We start from the raw sequence: 18,292 nt of genomic DNA on the forward strand, positions 1-18,292 counted from the left end.
CATGTTTGGGACTTTTCTCTTTGGACTCTGAACTCTTTATAAATAACAATCTTTTGGTTTTTGGAATGTCAGACCATTTTATCCAGGATTTGAAACCCAAAAGGAGATGGTCTGGTTAAGGAATCTTGACCACATGATTTTTCCAGAATAACTGTCTTTTCATTCTAGTTCAGTTTCCAGTAAACAACGGATAAGAACATAAGAACGGCCACACTGGGTCAGACCAAAGGTCCATCCAGCCCAGTATCCTGTCTGCCGACAGTGGCCAATGCCAGGTGCCCCAGAGTGAGTGAACTCAACAGGTAATGATCTAGTTATCTCTCTCCTGTCATCCATCTCCACCCTCTGACAAACAGAGGCTAGGGACACCAATCATGGACTTAACCTCCATGAATTTATCCAGTTGTCTTTTAAATCCTGTTATGGTCTTAGCCTTCACAACCTCCTCAGGTAAGGTTGACTGTGCGCTGTGTGAAGAGGAACTTCCTTTTATTTGTTTTAAACCTGCTGCCCATTAATTTCATTTGGTGGCCCCTAGTTCTTATATTATGGGAACAAGTAAATAACTTTTCCTTATTCACTTTCTCCACACCACTCATGAGTTTATATACCTCTATCATAACCCCCCTTAGTCTCCCCTTTTCCAAGCTGAAAAGTCCTAGCCTCTTTAATCTCTCCTCATATGGGACCCGTTCCAAACCCCTATCATTTTAGTTGCCCTTTTCTGAACCTTTTCTAACGCCAGTATATCTTTTTTGAGATGAGGGGACCACACCTGTATGCAGTATTCAAGATGTGGGCGTACCATGGATTCATATAAGGGCAATAAGATATTCTCCGTCTTATTCCCTATCGCTTTTTTTAATGGTTCCTAACATCCCGTTCACTTTTTTGACTGCCACTGCACACTGCGTGGATGTCTTCAGAGAACTATCCACGACAACTCCAAGATCTTTCTCCTGATTAGTTGTAGCTAACTTAGCCCCCATCATCTTGTATGTATAGTTGGGGTTATTTTTTCCAATGTGCATTACTTTACATTTATCCACAATTAAATTTCATTTGCCATTTTGTTAGCTATGTGTAGGAGTATTTAAAAAGGAGAACTGGGTTTGAACTGGTTTATCATGTCTCTAGTTCTGCATATTATTGGTTGATTCCAAATGCACCAAAGAGGCTCCCCAGTCCCTTGGAGATGCTATGTAGGGAAGGCCCTGAATTTGACTTAAAATTCCTTGTTAAAGGAACTCTGGTATTTGACAGTGATGCTTTACACAAACGGAAAAAGAAATCACAGTGAGCAATTAAAAACCAAAAAGCCAAAATAACAATTGCTATTGTGTGTGCATGATTTTACAGTCGCAAGAGTAACATTGCCGCATCAACTCTGGGCTGGATCCTGTAGTCCTTTCTCAAGTGAAACTCATATTGGTCTGTGCTGGCAGTATTGATGATGATCAAGATAATGCTGATTAATTCAACTAGGCAAAGCGATGTTGGTTTAGATTCCAGTAGTAAAATTTAGAGGGCCCTGTGCTCCTGGGCCCTGTGCTCCTAAGCCCTTAACACTGGGTTTAAAGAGACGCATGAAGTCTTCTGTGGGACCTCTGGACAGGGGGTAAATTTAACTTCCTATTCATGTTGCCCAAGTGGAAAAGGAAAACACTGGTAGGTGAAACAATGACTTCTTTGCTTCTAATGTGGGTATTAAAAATAGCAAGTTTTTTTTAATTAAAGTAGTTTGTACTCTATATCCCTTTTTTTAAAAAAAATTCAAGTTATTAGTAAACTGCATTTTAGTTGAATAGATTATTCAATTTTTGAATTTTTGTCAGAGAGAGGGTTGAATAATACTCCCGCTACTCAAATGTTTAGGACCACCTACACTACACCCTTCTGCTTTATATATCCAAGAGCTGCTCCAATGGATGCAAAACAGGGCAAATTCTGAGTCAGACTATTTGCAAAAGCATGACTTTAGAGGGAATGAATAAGGCAAAATGGATTTTGCCTGAGCAGAACACTTGCCCCTAATTCCTCTGGAGGTAAGTTTCTAGTCTGACTGTTTAGCAGCGCTCTCCTTTGGGCAGTGCTTGTTGGATTGAATGTTAATATATATTAAGAGGTGGTGTGTTCCAGTGGCTAAGGCACTGAACTGAGACTCAGGAGACCAGGGTTCTAGTCACTGCTCTGTCACTGACCTTTGTGCACCCTTAGGCAATCATTCTGCTGCTCTGTGCCTTGTCTATTTAGATTATAAATTCTTTCTTATAGGAACTGTCTCTTATTATGTGTATGTGCAGCACCTAGCACAAGGGGGCCTCAACCTTGCCTGGGGCCTCTAGGTGCTGCTGTAATGTGGCCAATACTAATACTCTTGGAAAGGTAGAGGTGGTGCGAGGCGTACATGAAATAATTCACACTGCTTCTGATTTCAAAGAGTTCTTTTTATTTTCAGTCACACACATAGAGTATTTATTCATACACAGTAAATTTAAAATCTCGAGTGTCTTTTTTTTTTTCTTTCCATCTAAAAAAATATAATTAGTTCAGGACCGGAGACGCATGTATGTCATTTCCTGAAGTGATTATACTTTTCTGAAAAGTCCGGTGCTGTTTGGAGCTGGAGTTTGGGCATGGGGAAAAAAAGACTGTCAGACTTTTACACTGCACTGCTGTAGAGGAACCGTGCACGTACCTCCTTCTCACACCAGAACAAAATCAGTCACAAACAGTACCAAAAAAAATGAACTTCTATTTATTTTACATAAAGGAATTACATCTAGTCTTAGTAGTTGAACATCCTCTTCCTCCTCCTCACTTGTTCAATCTCCATAAGATTCTAACCCTAATCCCACCTGCCTTATTTGGACAAAATTCCTGCCGGACGTAAAGCAGGAGTTTTGCCTCACTGAGGAATGCAGGGTTGGGCCTAGGTTAGTGTTGTTGTTTAAAGTGAGTTCCATGCAGCAGCAATGATTGTAGTTAGTGTAGGAGCTTCGCTTTCCAAACAAGTCCCTAACTCTAAACTACCTGGCATCCACGCATGAGATAAGGAAGAAAACATAATGCATTGTTTGCTAATATACATGGCTTCTGCAGTAGTTGTTTTGGGTGGGAGTGATTTCATTCTCGGGGGTCGGATGTGAAAGGGAAAAGGTTTATTTTGGGGGCACTCCAGAATTTATTACCCTCCTGTTAGTTAAAATCGCCTTTCAGTCATTGTTTTAAATCCTGCAGGCCTGAAGAATGGCATTTTCTTTTCCAGCCTTGAGAGCTGCCTGCCTCAGTCTTCTGTGTTTAAGGGGAGGTAAGTCAAAGTCCTGGGAGTTGGTTAAAACAGGCCTGGTGAGAGACTTAATGTAGAATTCTGCCAGCTAACCAAAAGGTCACACTAAAATTCCATGTGAAAACAATGTTGCATTTTCTGTTGCTCAGTGATGGACGTGACAACTAGAACAAAAAGCGTCAATCAAATTGTGCGTTTGTAAATTCTGAAAACGAGTGCCAAGCCTAAGTAACTGTGTCCAGGTCACTGTGCTGAAGCAAGTCACAGCAGAGAAACTCCCCCAGGTTATGGAAGGCGGAACAGGTGCCATGGCCTGCAGCTTCCCTCTAGTGCAGGGGCTTGGCATTTACAGATTCACACTCTGTGTGAACTCATCGGCTGTTCTTTTGACATGCCTCCCCTTACTCCTCTTCCCTCCTTTAGAGGAGGGAGAACAACCAGTGAAGGGGCAGCACACTGTAGGGGAAAGCGTATCTCCTGGCAGAGGGTCTCCAAACCTGGCCCTCCACCAGCACAGGTGGTGGTGTGGAATTCCACTTAGGATCTGGGCTGTAAGTAGCAGTTTAATTTTTTTTTCAAGCATTTTCCTGTATGAAGACCATTTCCAATCAGAATATGTTGCTTTGTCCCACTGTGCTGATTTAATTTGGTATCTATTAACACAGTAATGATTATAATGAAATCATTTCCTACTGACATGACTCTCAGGTGTGCATCCATCAGTTTGCAATGCTAAACGTAGCACCAGCTACAAAATTGCTTATAATGACAGAGTTGTTCTGACTGGCTGATCAGCATGCTAATAAGGTACCAGTTCTTTAATTTATGTAAATCACATGGCTTGGCTGAAACTATTGTTCAACACTCATTATAGCCTACTTCCTTTTCTTCCCTCACGAAGGTTTAAGCAATAGCAATAAAGCTGTGCTACATCTATTATTACGAATGAGACAATTGCATTCCTGGAAAAATAAAAAGAATGACTCTATGCCTTGTAATACCCTTGAATTATGGTTATATAACTCCTAACCATTCATTGTGCCTTAAAAAGTGCACTGAAATTACATACAGTAAAATCTGAACAAGACACCCTAATTAATAGGCAGCCTCCCGTGCTGAGACCACTCCCAAATACCTTGGGCCTAAGGTCATCCATCCCCATCCTATCTGAAAAAAGAAAAGGCTGCTACTCTGAAACCTGTCATAATATCCCTTGTGTCAATACTGGGGTGTGTGTGTACCACGCTTGCCAATCAGAATAGGCAAGTATTGCACAAATTTTCACGTGTATGAACCATGCCACGAGGCAATACAGAATCAGGTCCCTTAAGACCAATTCTGCACTACCTTCTAACTGACTTTTGCCATCTCTTTGGACAATGGCTTAAGACAGGTCTCACTGTATTTCACATACTGTGCATTTCTAGATACTGTAAATAATGATACCGATTGCATTTCAGGAAAGGTGTTCCGATACTGAAAGGGAAAAAATGTGGTAGATCCTCAGTTCTTTATTAAACTAGCAGATAACTGGCACTTAGAGAAATGCATATGCTTAAATTTCTCATTCAAGAGATGACTGAATTGACACTATTTTACAGAAAAATTGGCTTGGCAAATAATCGCCATTTACTTAGAAAACAGCAGAAACTCTATAGCTCATTCTTCAATTTCTTGGTGCTATGTATTACCCTAAATCCTATTCCACTTGATTTTTTTCTGCAAAAGTAACATAACATGCTCTTGCTCTCATTCACGCTGTGATGTCACTGTTCCTTGCATATTACCCTTATAGCATGTATGCCAGTAATTCAGTGGCATTATACCCTCCTTGCATGTTCTTTGCTATAAAATGCAAATTCATTAGTTCCTCAGAGGAAGAGTATAAGGTTGATACAAATATGACTTTTCTTGGGGGACATCTGCTCTAAACAATGTATCATGGATTTGAGAATAATCACAATTAAAAAAAAAAGCCTTCTGACAGGGCAAAATGACTTCCTTAATCAGTAAGTGTCATACTACATTGTCATCTTTTAAAGAGAATGCATTGATCTTATTTTTACCTACTGTATATCTGATGTAATATCTCTTATTGGAGTGTTCTACTTACAAATAGAAGACATGAAATTAACTTTATGGAGAGACTGTCATAAATTTTGCTATGCTAGGGAGCATTAGGGTTGTGTAGATGATCATACTAACCTCACTGAGCCCTTAAATTTAAATAGAGAATGATTAATCAGAAGTGATTTGGAAATATGTAGGTTCTTTGGAACACCAGGTAGTTGAAACTATTCCAATTCGATAGGTGGGTATAACTTATCAAAGCTACATCACACTCACTTTGGACCTGATTCTGCCACTCTTATGTGAATGATACTAAAAGGGACCATTTACAGATGAAGATATTAATTAGCATGGTGACAAAGTTAGACCCTCTCTGATGGCAGCTCCCAACACTGCCAAACTGCAGTTTGTTTCTGGATTACCTGACAGATGTACCACATCAGAGATATAATTTCATTATACACTAAACTGGATCTGAAAGTGGTTACTTCAAACATATAGTATTTTGGATCTATGCTTCCTCTGAGAGACCTCACTGTGTATTAATTTATTATACTTGAAGGCTGGACCTAACTGTAGGGTTTCATCATACATTATATTTTTAGGAAGCAACAAGAATTACAGCTAAATAGGTGATTTTTCTCCAAAGTTACCAGTTGCAATAGATCCCTCACTTTCTACTACCTCAGCAACCTTATGCAGTGTGGGTGCAAATAGAAAGCATATACCCAAGGGTAGGAATCCACTAAATAATTGATTTTAGATGGTAAGAATTACAGGTAGATAACTTGCTTTTGTTTGGGAAGTAGGCTGTGTGTTAAACATACTTTAAATGAGGTTTTCAGCAGGGGTCTACATAATTACAGCATTCTCCAGTAGCTTTTACTGTATCAGGGCTCATTGGGGTTATATTTTATTTCATGTACGCTCTTACAGAGTCCACTGATATGAAACCCCAGGGAAAGATGAAAGAAGCAAAGACAACGTGAAGGTGGGGAGAAAGCAATGTAGCTATGCCCCCTGGAAATAATTCCCCTTTCCTATATTACAGCAAACTAAACCACCAAGCTATCTGAAAGAGAGAACAATGCAAGCATGTCATCTCCATTTTGACACATTCATTTTCTTGTGTGGAGGTGAGTTTCATCAAACTAGTCTCATGCTTATCAGCGGTTGGTACCAGCTGGAGAAACCCTAGTGTGTAAATGAACATACTTTCTTCCAACTTTTGAGGGATTTTAGGCACAGGCTTGCAAATGATTTTCACAGGACTCACCATGGCTAAAATCCCATACAATGCTTTGAAAATGTATCTGCCAGTGACACTTCTGAAGGATCCATCTGAGTTTTTCCTGCATTGTCTTCCCATGGAGAAGACACAACTAACGCCATAAAGGTAACTGGCAACTGTTTTTTTTTTTTAAACAGTAAACTTGCTGCAGAAACGTGCTTGTTCCAAGAAAAGCAGCATTACCTGAAATGTCCATGATCATCAAGAACATGATAAACTGCCCAGTTTTCACAGAGTAGGGGAAGAAATGCAGTACAGAACTGATAGGAGTACTGGTTTGGTTTCCAGTGATGCCTTCAGCACATTCTTGCCTTTAGATGATGATCTTGCTTCACCTCATGTTCCTTCACTTGTGTTCTTCTAAAAGAGGTTATACATACAGCTTTACAGGGCCACAATCAGAAGAGTCATGTGAAAACTGCAGTCATAGGAGAAGTAAGTTTTAACTCCCTACAGTAATACAAACCAGCATCGGCAGGGAATAATTGGGGAATATTCTTGGTTGTCAACTCTGCCCTGTCCAGCTCTAAACCCAGTGTGTGCTATGTCCACTAAAGGGTTTGCAATTAAAACAATACTACAGTCAACTTGCTGAAAGAGATGCATTGCAAATCTGGAGTGGAATCTTTATCCAAGTCCCTGAGCTCTGGCTTCATTGTGTGTCACAATGGCATCAACACATTTTGTGCATTAAAGGGTAGTGGCTGTGCCTATGTAGATTGCATTGTATGCTGCACTGTTAAAGATGTTAGGGGGCCACACTGTTATTCGGTCAATGTCACTAACACCAGAAAAGGAGAAAGGGTAGTTAACACTCATTGCAACAATTCATTCCCTAAGTTTTAGCAATCCTACATTTTGCTGCTTGTGAGTGAAAGATTGTAGTGACACTGTAATTTTATTGCCTCTGCCATTAACATACTCATTCCATTTGAACTGATCATGCAGGAGGTCCGCAAGATAAAAGCAAGCAGCTCAGTAGTGCTGCCACTTGTCCAACTGGAATCACCAACTGTGAGTGTCGCTGAATTATCCAGGCACGTTGAATTTGCCACACTCTTTTTGAGTGGGGAAGAGGATGAGAGGGTCAACAGTGCCAGAGAGAACACGAGGGGTAAGTGCATTTACGCTTAAATAATATGCACTGACCTTTCAGGAAACTGAATACAAAAAGCAATCCTCTGCCACTGCTAAGAACCCACATGATATGTCATTGGGCTTGAGCTGAAGTTTGACCAGGGCTCTGCCTTAGAACTCCAAAGTTCACAATATTTAGATATAGGGTTTCATTTCTCACTAGGTGCAGTGACTTTAAATAGCAGTCCCTCTCTTTTTCTTAGTCCTCCCACTTCAGATAGCAGTCCCTCTCTTTTTCTTAGTCCTCCCACTTCTGGCTAGGGGTTCTACGGAAATTAGCAGTTTTGCTTTTTAGAAAGGTTTTATGCAAACTCTTCATTTAAATTTCTCTTTGTTCATACTCCCTTAAATTGGGGTTCAAATCATGCACGATTGAGTCTGATTGTTTTACCTGAAACATAGCCTGTCCTTATGTAAACCTTACAGCAAGAGCTGCAACCAGGGCAGTTTATGATAGGTTTGCTAATACAGTATTTAGGGTCATTAAAAAAATCAATATTCTACAATAAAGAGTGTAGGTTCACTCTAAATTTGTTTCAGGTTAGCCTCAAGGCTTGTTTTGTTTGCGTTTTTTTTAACCTCATTGGCAAACCTGGTCCACATTTGATTTGTAGGGACCCCGCAAATCTCTCCTCCTGGTTTGGGGTCTCATCAGAGTTCAGCCCACTAGTAATTCTTTTCCCTAGTTTTAGGATAAGGCAGTAGGACTGAAGCTGAAAAGATAAGATCTGGTTTTGGAGAATGTAAGGCAAATAATCCTGATGCCTCCTGGCATAAACTGATCACCAAGAAGAACTGTTTTCTGCACCATCATATATACTACGGCACATGGAGGGGTGTTTTCCACCGCCTGATGCCTCAGGGACTGATCCCTGTCACATACTGGAATCAATGGTCCAATTCCACTTCATTTGTGCTTCTTCAGATGTTAGGCAGGAATTGATGACGGTGTGGTATTTTCATGGTACCTGCAGATGATTTCTTGCCCATATCTATACAGGACTTTTCCGCCCTAACATATGTCAATCAGTGAGCAGATGACCTTAAAAGATTTTCCACCCCACACATCCCCTAAACCATTGGTTGTTCCTGGAAAATGAAAGAGAATTATTTCAATGTCTGCCTATATAGTTTGTAGAGAAACAAGATGGATGAGTTAATAGCTTTTTATTGGACCAACTTCTATTGGTGAAAGAGACAAGCAAGAGAGCTTTGTGTAGCTAGAAAGCTTCTCTCTCACCAACAGAGGTTGTTCTAGTAAAAGATATGACTTCATCCACCTTGTATCTCGAATATCCTGGAACCAAAATTTAGTTTGTATTAAGATGAGATCATACATTTTCTACCTGCATCTCACATCAGCCAGAGCTGGAAGTTAACCATCTTGAAATTCCTTTCACAATCCTCCTTTGAACGGGAAAAGTTTTAGATGCTCAAATCCTTTGTTCCACATTTACGGTATCTCACTGCAGAGCCGAGAACCAGCTGCTCCCTATAAGGAGACTTGGCACAAGCATTCAGAAAAGTAGCTATTTTTTTCACTGGCCCAGTTACTATTATATACAAATGTGTGTCCTGCTGGGATATGGACAGAGCCTTCGACGGAGGCATCAACAAGACAAACAATAATTAATCCTTCCCTGAGGCCCATTTTAAAATATGACAAATCCATTAAGAAATCACTAGTAATTAAACCAACTAAACTTGCTCACAATGCACCATATATGCTAAGAGACCCATAATCACATCTTCTTGAAGACATGCTAGCTAAGCGCTTCAAGCTGTGCAGTTAGTAGGAGAGTTCAGAAGAACATTATGATTAAAAATCATGACCATCTGCTGGAGAAGGCACAGTGTATTAACCTAAAATGGAGTTCATGCTTTATTTGTATTGGTTTGAGGAAGGTCTTAGCCAGAGAGCAGTTTAATTGGAGAATGTATTTTTTCTAAACAATAGTATAATGCTACCCCCAAAAGAAAAGGCTTGTGCCATTAGTAAGGTGGAGAAAGCCAAAATGACTGGTTGTTGGCCACAGTTTCCATCTACAGGACCATCAGGCTTTAGTTTCCCATCACACCAATGGACTGAAGCCATGCCAAACGTCTAAGATGAATTAAAACCTGCACTAATATGCTTAATCCAGCCTTACAGTCTCCTCATGAATTTTTGCCAGGCACAAAATTTACTTGCTGATCTTAATCCCAATGATGATACTGCTCTCTTTCCTATGTGCTCTGAACAAACAAACAGGTAAAGTTTTGCCTCATTTCTATAAATGCTATTCAACATAGATTATTTGCCATAACCAATCTTTCTATAACAAACTACTTTTCACCAAAATAAGTGAAATTAAAAGTGAGACCAGCAGACTAAAGAACTGAAATTTCAAGTTAGAGGTCTATTATTTTAAAGTGCTTGAACCACAGCTCCCTATAAAGGTCAATGGGCATTATGTGATATGCAACAGCAATGGCCAGATCCTGATCTAGAATCACTATAATTTAGGATTCAGGGTTTGTTTGAAGTAAAAATATGGCTAGTGTGTGGATTTGGATACAGAGATCTCATGAAGTGTTCTCACAAAGACTTTTACTTCTATGCTGGAGAGGTGCAAGCCTCACAAAAACCCTGTGTTGGAAGATTTCAAGTACATTTAAATGGAAAATATTCCCACCACCACCCCGTTCCATTTTGGAACCAAAATCTTATAAAGGTGTTTGGAGCCTGGGTTTTAAATCCAAATTCTGCAGCAAATCAATGGGGTTTGAATTAAATGTTTTAGTTTTGGCCCATTTCTTTGCATGAAAACTGGAAGAAGAATAGACCACAATGCTCGCCTGGTTAGTGTAGGGGACTCAGCTCTGCAAAGCCTAATCCCATCACTATCTAAACACAAAAATACATTTGAATTCCTTGCTTATCACTGATTTACAACAGTAATGTTACCCAAACCCCACTCTTTTCTATTCTGCTCCTTAAAGGCATTGAAGTAAGTTGAGAGTTGCTTTAGGCTGATTTTTATCTCCATAACTTAATAAGGGGTGAAGGAAAGGGGGCAAGAAAACAGAGAGGGCTGTAAGAGCTCACTATGTTTGCCTTTTCTTATTTCACCCACCACATGAAGATCAAATAGGATTTCCTGGACAAAACTATTTTAATTAAATTAGTATAGAGCTTGTTCTTAAAGAAAGCAACCCAAACATTCCTTATTGGAACAGTCTGTCTTGACATACATCCATGTTCAGTCGGTGAAATACACCCCTGTGCAGAGAGCCCTTAACAAGGCCTCCACAACACTAACTCCTCAAAGTAGGGCATAAGTAAAGCACAGGCCTCATACAGGTGCCCTGAGGAGGAGGAGTGAAGGGCACTCATTGGCTACAGCTTCTTCACAGGTAAGGAGGGTCCCATTCTGTAAAATTCAGCAGCTTTCCCAATGTACAGTCACAGAGGTGCACTTGGGGCTTCATACAGAGAGTACTTAAAGTATTTCATTTGAATCCTGACCCTACATGACTTGGTGCACTCAAAGTCTCACTGAAGTTAATGGGTGCAGAAGACATGCATAATGAGGTCCTATATCAATATGGTTTACTACACTGTGTTATTTATCTGGAACACTAAAAACCAACTAAACAAAAGCAAATCAGTACACCAGTGAAAAGTATCTTCACGAGAAGAACTCAGACAAGATTTTCTTTTGACATGAAGGGGGAAGGAAAGTCCTTTCTGCTTTTAATAACTCAAAACTATCGATGAATGAAGCCAAAGCCAATATGGGGCCCTTACACCAACCAGAGGGAACACAGAAGGGGAAAAAAGAAAATAATGTACGGAGGGGGAAATGGTAATATTTTCAGTTTATCCATGCTTAGTGGTTCTGGCTACCGCTTCAAAGTTGGACATTTATCCCCCAGTCTTTATGCTGAACTTTTATTGGCTTTGTGGTTTTTTTAATCAACACTTATATGTTACAGTCCCTAATGTCAGTTATACTTTGAAGTCCGCTCATGCAGGTCTACAGGCAGGTGTCTTATTACAGAATGGACGTGGCAAGGTGAACAGTTCATTTTCCTAGTTAGGTTTTGGAGATGCTGTTGTTTAATATATACTGGCCGTAAGTCCCACTTAATTTACTAAATATACATCATTCTTTATATACACAAGCCCCTGGGATCTTCCTTCTCAGTACATGCCTGACCAAGGAAATAGCCAGAGGTCAACTACATTTAGGCATACAGTGATCTTTTTTTAAAAGATCCAACAAGACGGTGAATTATTACATATTAGTTACAGAGAAGAATAGAATCAGTTCAGCTATTTACATTGTAAATATCTGGTTTTCTAGAAGAAAAGGATGGCTCTGTTCAGTGGAAATTAGCAAAGAGAACAGGTGTGCCTGTCTAAACTGATAAGCACAATGAGGGTATTTTAGTTTCCAAAGTGGCCAAGTCTTACTTGAGTATATACATTTCAACTTTTCAGCCTCAGCTGGAAATGACTCACTTGGCCTTGGCAGGAGTTTTCAATGTTCTTTTTGCAGACTTGGATCTTCTCCAAAGGCCTTAACCTGACATTTGTCAACGAGATTGAACAGAAATGAGGTTTAAACAATTCAGCTCTTGCAATCAATACCAAATTAAAAAAAGAGATATTAGGTCTTACTGACAAGTTCCTAATATATCTCATGGATTCCACTAAATTACATTGGACAGAGTTATTTTCCAACTCCTCAAAGATGACAAACAATTTTTTTTCTAATTAAGACATTACATAGTTGTGGAATATTCAAATCTGCTGAACATTGTTTTTTTTGTTTGTGTAGGGGGTATATTTATTTAAAGTTCGTCTTCAGCCTGCCACAAGTTAATGGTATCCTTTGAAAACTGATGTAAATTGAAACAAGCACAACTATCAGATTCTTGAAGATGCAAGGTTTGATTAAGTTTACAGGGTCGTTTTCCACATTAAGAAATTTGGATCAAATATTAGTATATCATGAAGAACCTAAAAATACACACCCACTCGTGCACGCAGAAAAAATACAAACCTAAACACCTAACTCACACTTGTGTTTGCCTGACTATTTAACAAAAATCTAATTCTTTCCCAACAGGTTTTCATTCTGTGTTCCTCTCCTCAGAAACAATAAACAGTATAGCTGGGTTGAGAATTTTAGAGATTTTGAAAATTTGTCTTGTCCCAAATAGGGAAAATCTTGAAAAACTTCTGCAACCTGATCATAATAATACAAAGCAGATCAGGTCAACTTGGGACTTGTGGCAATTTCAAAACCTTTTTCTCCCTCCAAATTTTTTCAAATTGGAAGCTTCATCAAAACCAACCCTGTCTCATGAACAGTTTGGGTTCTGATGAATCAGCATGTTCAGATGAAAAAAAATTGTTGTTAGAAAACTTCCAACCAGCTCTACTCAATAGTATCAACTTGGATGGGATTTAATGAAGGGACAGTGTTATGGAAATTGTCCTCAGGGCACTAACATAAGTCTAGTTTTTTCAGTAAGCACCAGGTAACAGCCTGAAGGTGAAACCACATATGGGAGCCTCAGCTTGGCTTGTAAATTTAGCAAAGTGAGTGGTACTGTCACAGCATCATCTGATCTAGCCAATGTTGCCACCTCTTGGAGTTACAGATTTATGCCATGAAGAAAAGAATTTCAAGAGGAAAAATTCACTGAATTAGGGATGTGTTCGTCATCTAGGTTCTGTTTTTGATAAACAAAATAAGCTACCAGAAGTGTACTTCCACGCTATGTGATGCAGTATTCTACTGAACTTGAGGGTACATCAGGCATCCCATGTAAACTAGAATAATTCAGAAGAAGAATGCAAACATCTCAGTGTTGGACCAACTTAAAGAAATACTTTAATTGTCTAAAGATACTTTACAATCCTCATGGAATGTTTCTTTAGAATTTATTGAAACCAGTAGGGCTCTCTGGATATTATCCTTTATGGAGATTTAGTGAACCAATCTTTAGAATCCTATAGCAGAAAATTATACCTCTATTTAAATTCTATAGGCTGGTGATAATTTTCTGTTACATTCTATATTTTTCTATAAGGGAAATGATTAGTCAGTCATGCATTGTGGGTGTTGCATAACCAGAGCAAGCCTAAAAAGAAACCACTCTTCCAACAGCCATCAAGTTTGCAGGAGCAAGGTTAATCTCCATACCAATAGCTAGATCTGCATAACCATCTGTTTATTTCAACCTCCTTCACGTTCAAACAAGGAAAAATATCAGTCTCTTAGAAGCATTAGTTCACTGTAATTCCTGTAGGGTTCTCATACCATCCAGAAACTTAGGAAGATGCCCCTGAAGATGTAGTAGCCCCATTGGAAAGGTTCTTCAATCATTTCCTCCTTTTACAGTTTCTTAAAGTGACTTTAACTAGTGTTCAGAACAGAGATTGGCGATCACCTTACTCTGCCAGTGGCTATCAACATGATTTAAGGAAGTCACTTAAGGGCAGGTATTAAAAGGTATCAGACACCTGAAGATGCAGATAGGTGCCTAATGGAATTTTCAAAAGCACCTAACTTCAATGGAAGTCAATGACAGTTAGGTGCCTAGTGGGATATTTCAAAAGTGCATAGGTTCCTATCGGCAGCTTCAGGCATTAAATCTAGCCCTTAGCCAGAATGTCTCTCATTCTCTCCATTATTTTAGCTGTAAAGCACTTTGAAAGCATATAAGTGCGAGGTATGTATTAATATTATTAAAAACAGAGGTAGATTTAAAAATCACTTGCAAGAGAGAGAATAAGAGCAACCATCATTTCATGCTGGCTACAATATTGAACTAATGAAGAAAAGGCTTGAAACACCGATGTCTGGAACTTCTAGAAGCTATGAAGGTTTTTATCTATCCATAGGTATTTACAGAGCATCAGTCACTGTAGTTTCTAGTTGATCGGTACCTGTATTCCTTTAGGTTACATGCTGACAGCATCAACTTCCTGAGCCAAGGGAAAATGAATGATACTATTCAGGTTTGAGGGGTTGTTACTCCAGCTCTGACAGATCCGACAAGGTCTATTGCTCATTTGCTGATAGCTTTGTCCAGGGTGGAGAGCCTTGCACCCTTCAAAGAGCAGAGCTGCCCAAAAGGAAGATTGACAAATTTAAGGATAAAAAGAAATGCTATGATTGTTTACTTAGGCCACAACTCAGCAAAGCACTTAACTATGTTCATCCCTATTCAGCAAAGAACTAAAGCATATGCTTAATTATAAGTAAATCCCATTGACCTGTGTGTGACTTAGGCACATGCATTGGTGTTTAGATGAATCAGGGCCTTAGATGGGCATTTAGATAAACTGTATTCTCTATCTTAGGGATTCCTATAGTGCCAATCAATCACTGGGACGTCTTTTATGGTGACCGCATCCCTTTTCATGAGCCCAGGGAAAAATGAATTGTACTGCACAAGAGAGTGGTCGTTGTTCTAGTTTTGACAGATGAAACTTGGGAGAGTTTCCACACACTTTAAGTAGCTCTCTACGAAGCACTTCCCAGAAATTGTTCTGAAATTCTATGGCATGTTTGTGGTTAGTTGCACTCATTTAATAATCTGTCACTCCAAGAGGCTCACCCTTTTTTCGGTTGAGAAGACAACCTAAAATGGAGGTGAATTCTCTATATTTTACTAGTGTTAATCTATGATGATGGAAATCTGGAGCTGATAACTGCTATTATTGCTAGGGAATCCCCCTCGGTGTTATTGCTTTTGACACACCTACAATGCATTGTGGTATCCCTTTAAACACTTTCACGAGTATTTGCATTCACCTGAGGCTGGATTAAGGTCATGTTGCTAAACGATGATTTGATGTTTCATGGCTTTAAGAGAGAATATTGCTAAATCTATTAGCAGTAGTACTTTATTGTTTATACTTATTGCTTTCACACCTACTGCTGAAACTGAGTTTTTTTGAAAAATTACATACATAATTTTGTTTTCAATATATGAAAAAATGTCATGGAAAAAAAGCCACCAAAACATACCTGGGGAAAAATTACTTTATAGTGTAATTTCAAGACCACTCAGAGCTATTAACTCTGAGTTTACATTACATTTATTCTTTATTTTTATTTTACATACTTGAGTGGAAGCTTTATTCTTTGCTTTTTACTTTGGACAAAATCTCAGTTGATATTCAGATATTTTCCCCAGTTTAGGGATGGCAGATTTGTCAACTGTCCAATCAAATATTTATAGATTCAAAAATTGTCATACATTACAGTTAAATAGAATAAGCTATTTAAATTAACTTTTCCTGCCATTTGGATGAGGCATACATTACAGATGGCACAGCACATTTGGATAAGAGGAGAGAGATGTGAACCCTAGAATCCTGGCTAAAGTCCAACTCAGACAGTTGCATTTTGCCTACCTAAAATTCTCATTGCTGTTTCAGGAGGAAAAACAGTTCTTCAGTTGCCCTAAACAATTGTGTCGTGTTGCTGTATGCTGTTAAAAGACCTGACACTACTCTCTGCTGCAGGTCCAAAGTATTATTATCCATCAAAATTCAATTGATATTTACTCAATATTGGCTTCTTTGGAAATATGCAAAAGCTGCCTGAGATCCAGATTGTTACACTCTCAGCTTGGCTCCTGGCTGTTAAATAAAGGCAAAGCATATTAAATGTATGAGAATATTTGACCATTCAATTTACTAACCTGCTAGGTGTAGCCCAGTTGATGAAGCACTTTGAGGAATCAGCTGATTTGTCACCAGGGGGCGGGGGGGAAAGGCTGAAAGGAACTATAGAATCAGTGGTGTCCAAGTAATGTAATTCCCACAAGGGAAATTATTTAAAGGGAATTCAACTCCTTTGCAGCAACAAACACCTAGAGAGGGAGTAGACTGCAAACATCCCTTGTCTGCAATCCTGGCTGACCAAGCACCTAGTCATAAATGATACATAAAAATTGTGTACATCCTTCTTGTTGTTATCTGAGCCTATCCCCCACATTTTAGCCCCTAACACACACATACACATTATAATTAACAATGATAAGCCTATCTATAAGCTAAGAAAAGTAACTCACTGTATTATCACTATGAAAAGTGTGTCTCTGAAGTCCTTGTGGGCTGAGATATTAGGTATTCACAGGACAACTCCTCCATCCTCAACCCCAACAGCTCCCAAAGATAGATGTGCTTCCTTTTAACCTGGTCCTAGCTCATATCTGTGCTAAAAATCAAAGCAACAAATGTTAGCATGCACAACTGATGCACATTTTCCTTGTAAATCTCCATTCTGTGCATCCTCCGTACAAACCAGTATTATTAAAAATATATATATCAGTTGAAATTGGGGTGCTACATCTTCAAGGGTCTGAGAGAGCTCAGGCTTGACTTATTTTTGCTTTTACAAATCTTATATGATATACAACTTAATGAACAAACAGAACAGATTATATACTGGCAATATGTTACAGATGTTCACATGAAATGGGCCAATTAGTTCTAGAGTGCACACTGCGTATCTGTATATAATGTATAGAGATACACAGTTGCACATACTATCATACACATTTGTGTATGTTTGCTGTACATGTACTGAGATAAATGTGTGTGTATCTATATCTAAGTGGCCAGAAGTAGTAAAATAGATTAGCAAGATAGTGAAATCAGATACACACACATACATATGTAGAGTGGCTACTGCACACCTTGTCATGCCAGTGTGAAAAAGGACAGTTGCAGGTTGCTGGTTTTGCAGCCATTAATTTTACATTTCATGGGGAAAAAAAGGCTTCTTTAATTCCCTTTTTTTTCAGTAAGCATCATTGGAAGAAGACCAAAGCAGAGCAACTATAAGTTAAATATATACTTGAGCTTAGCTGCATTACATAACTCTGTAGGAGAAGCAGGCTGAAAAGGGTTTTGTTTCATTTAAATCTTTATCTTTTATTTCTCTTCCTTTCCATCGTTTATTCTTGTTATTATTTTCCCCCTAAATTGCCTCATCTTCTGAAGAACGTTGGGTTTCGCAGGCAGGCGGCTAGTCACCTGCAACAACCGAGGGGTCCTGCAGAAGCTTCCAAGCTGCTATCGGTGTCAGATGCCAGGGTTTGGTCAGTGGACATGGAGGAGATGTCGTTGACAGATGAGGATGGAGGGAGGCTTTCGCTGCTGTTCACTGCTGCACCTGTGCTAAGAAAATGAACACCAATGTGATTAAACCTGAAACCCAAGGAATCCTTGCAACTTGAAGACAAATGAAGCATTACTTGTTGCAACAGGGATTTGGAACACACACCATTTTAAGCAACAATGGAAGGTCAACAAAAATAGGCCATAGAAAGCCCAATCCTGGAGTCATACAGGTCAACGGAAGTTTAGCTATTGACTTTGATAGCAGTAAGATTCAGACCATAAAGCTTCCTTTTCCAGCCTCAAGTTCTAGTCTTGACTAACATTTTAAACTACAGAAGTTTTGGTGGGAAACTTCTACCTCATGAGG

General features: G+C 39.1%; 1 protein-coding gene across 17 annotated transcripts in view; it reads right to left on the reverse strand.

Annotated features, from left to right (window-relative positions):
- Positions 1 to 3,172: 3,172 nt before the first annotated feature.
- The window catches only part of MAPK10 (mitogen-activated protein kinase 10), a 318,269-nt gene continuing 303,149 nt past the window's right edge, over positions 3,173 to 18,292 (reverse strand). For 12 of the 17 annotated variants that reach the window (XM_043545070.1, XM_043545075.1, XM_043545072.1 and 9 more), the window contains one exon: positions 3,173 to 17,977. In XM_043545070.1, coding sequence (XP_043401005.1) covers positions 17,835 to 17,977 — 143 coding nt within the window. In that variant the 3' untranslated portion in view covers positions 3,173 to 17,834. Of the gene's footprint in view, positions 17,983 to 18,292 lie in introns of all 17 variants that reach the window. The other 5 variants (XM_043545081.1, XM_037896813.2, XM_043545082.1 and 2 more) reach the window with 1 other exon arrangement.

This window comes from Chelonia mydas, chromosome 4 (genome assembly GCF_015237465.2).
Source record: "Chelonia mydas isolate rCheMyd1 chromosome 4, rCheMyd1.pri.v2, whole genome shotgun sequence".
NCBI classification, from domain to species: Eukaryota; Metazoa; Chordata; order Testudines; family Cheloniidae; genus Chelonia; species Chelonia mydas.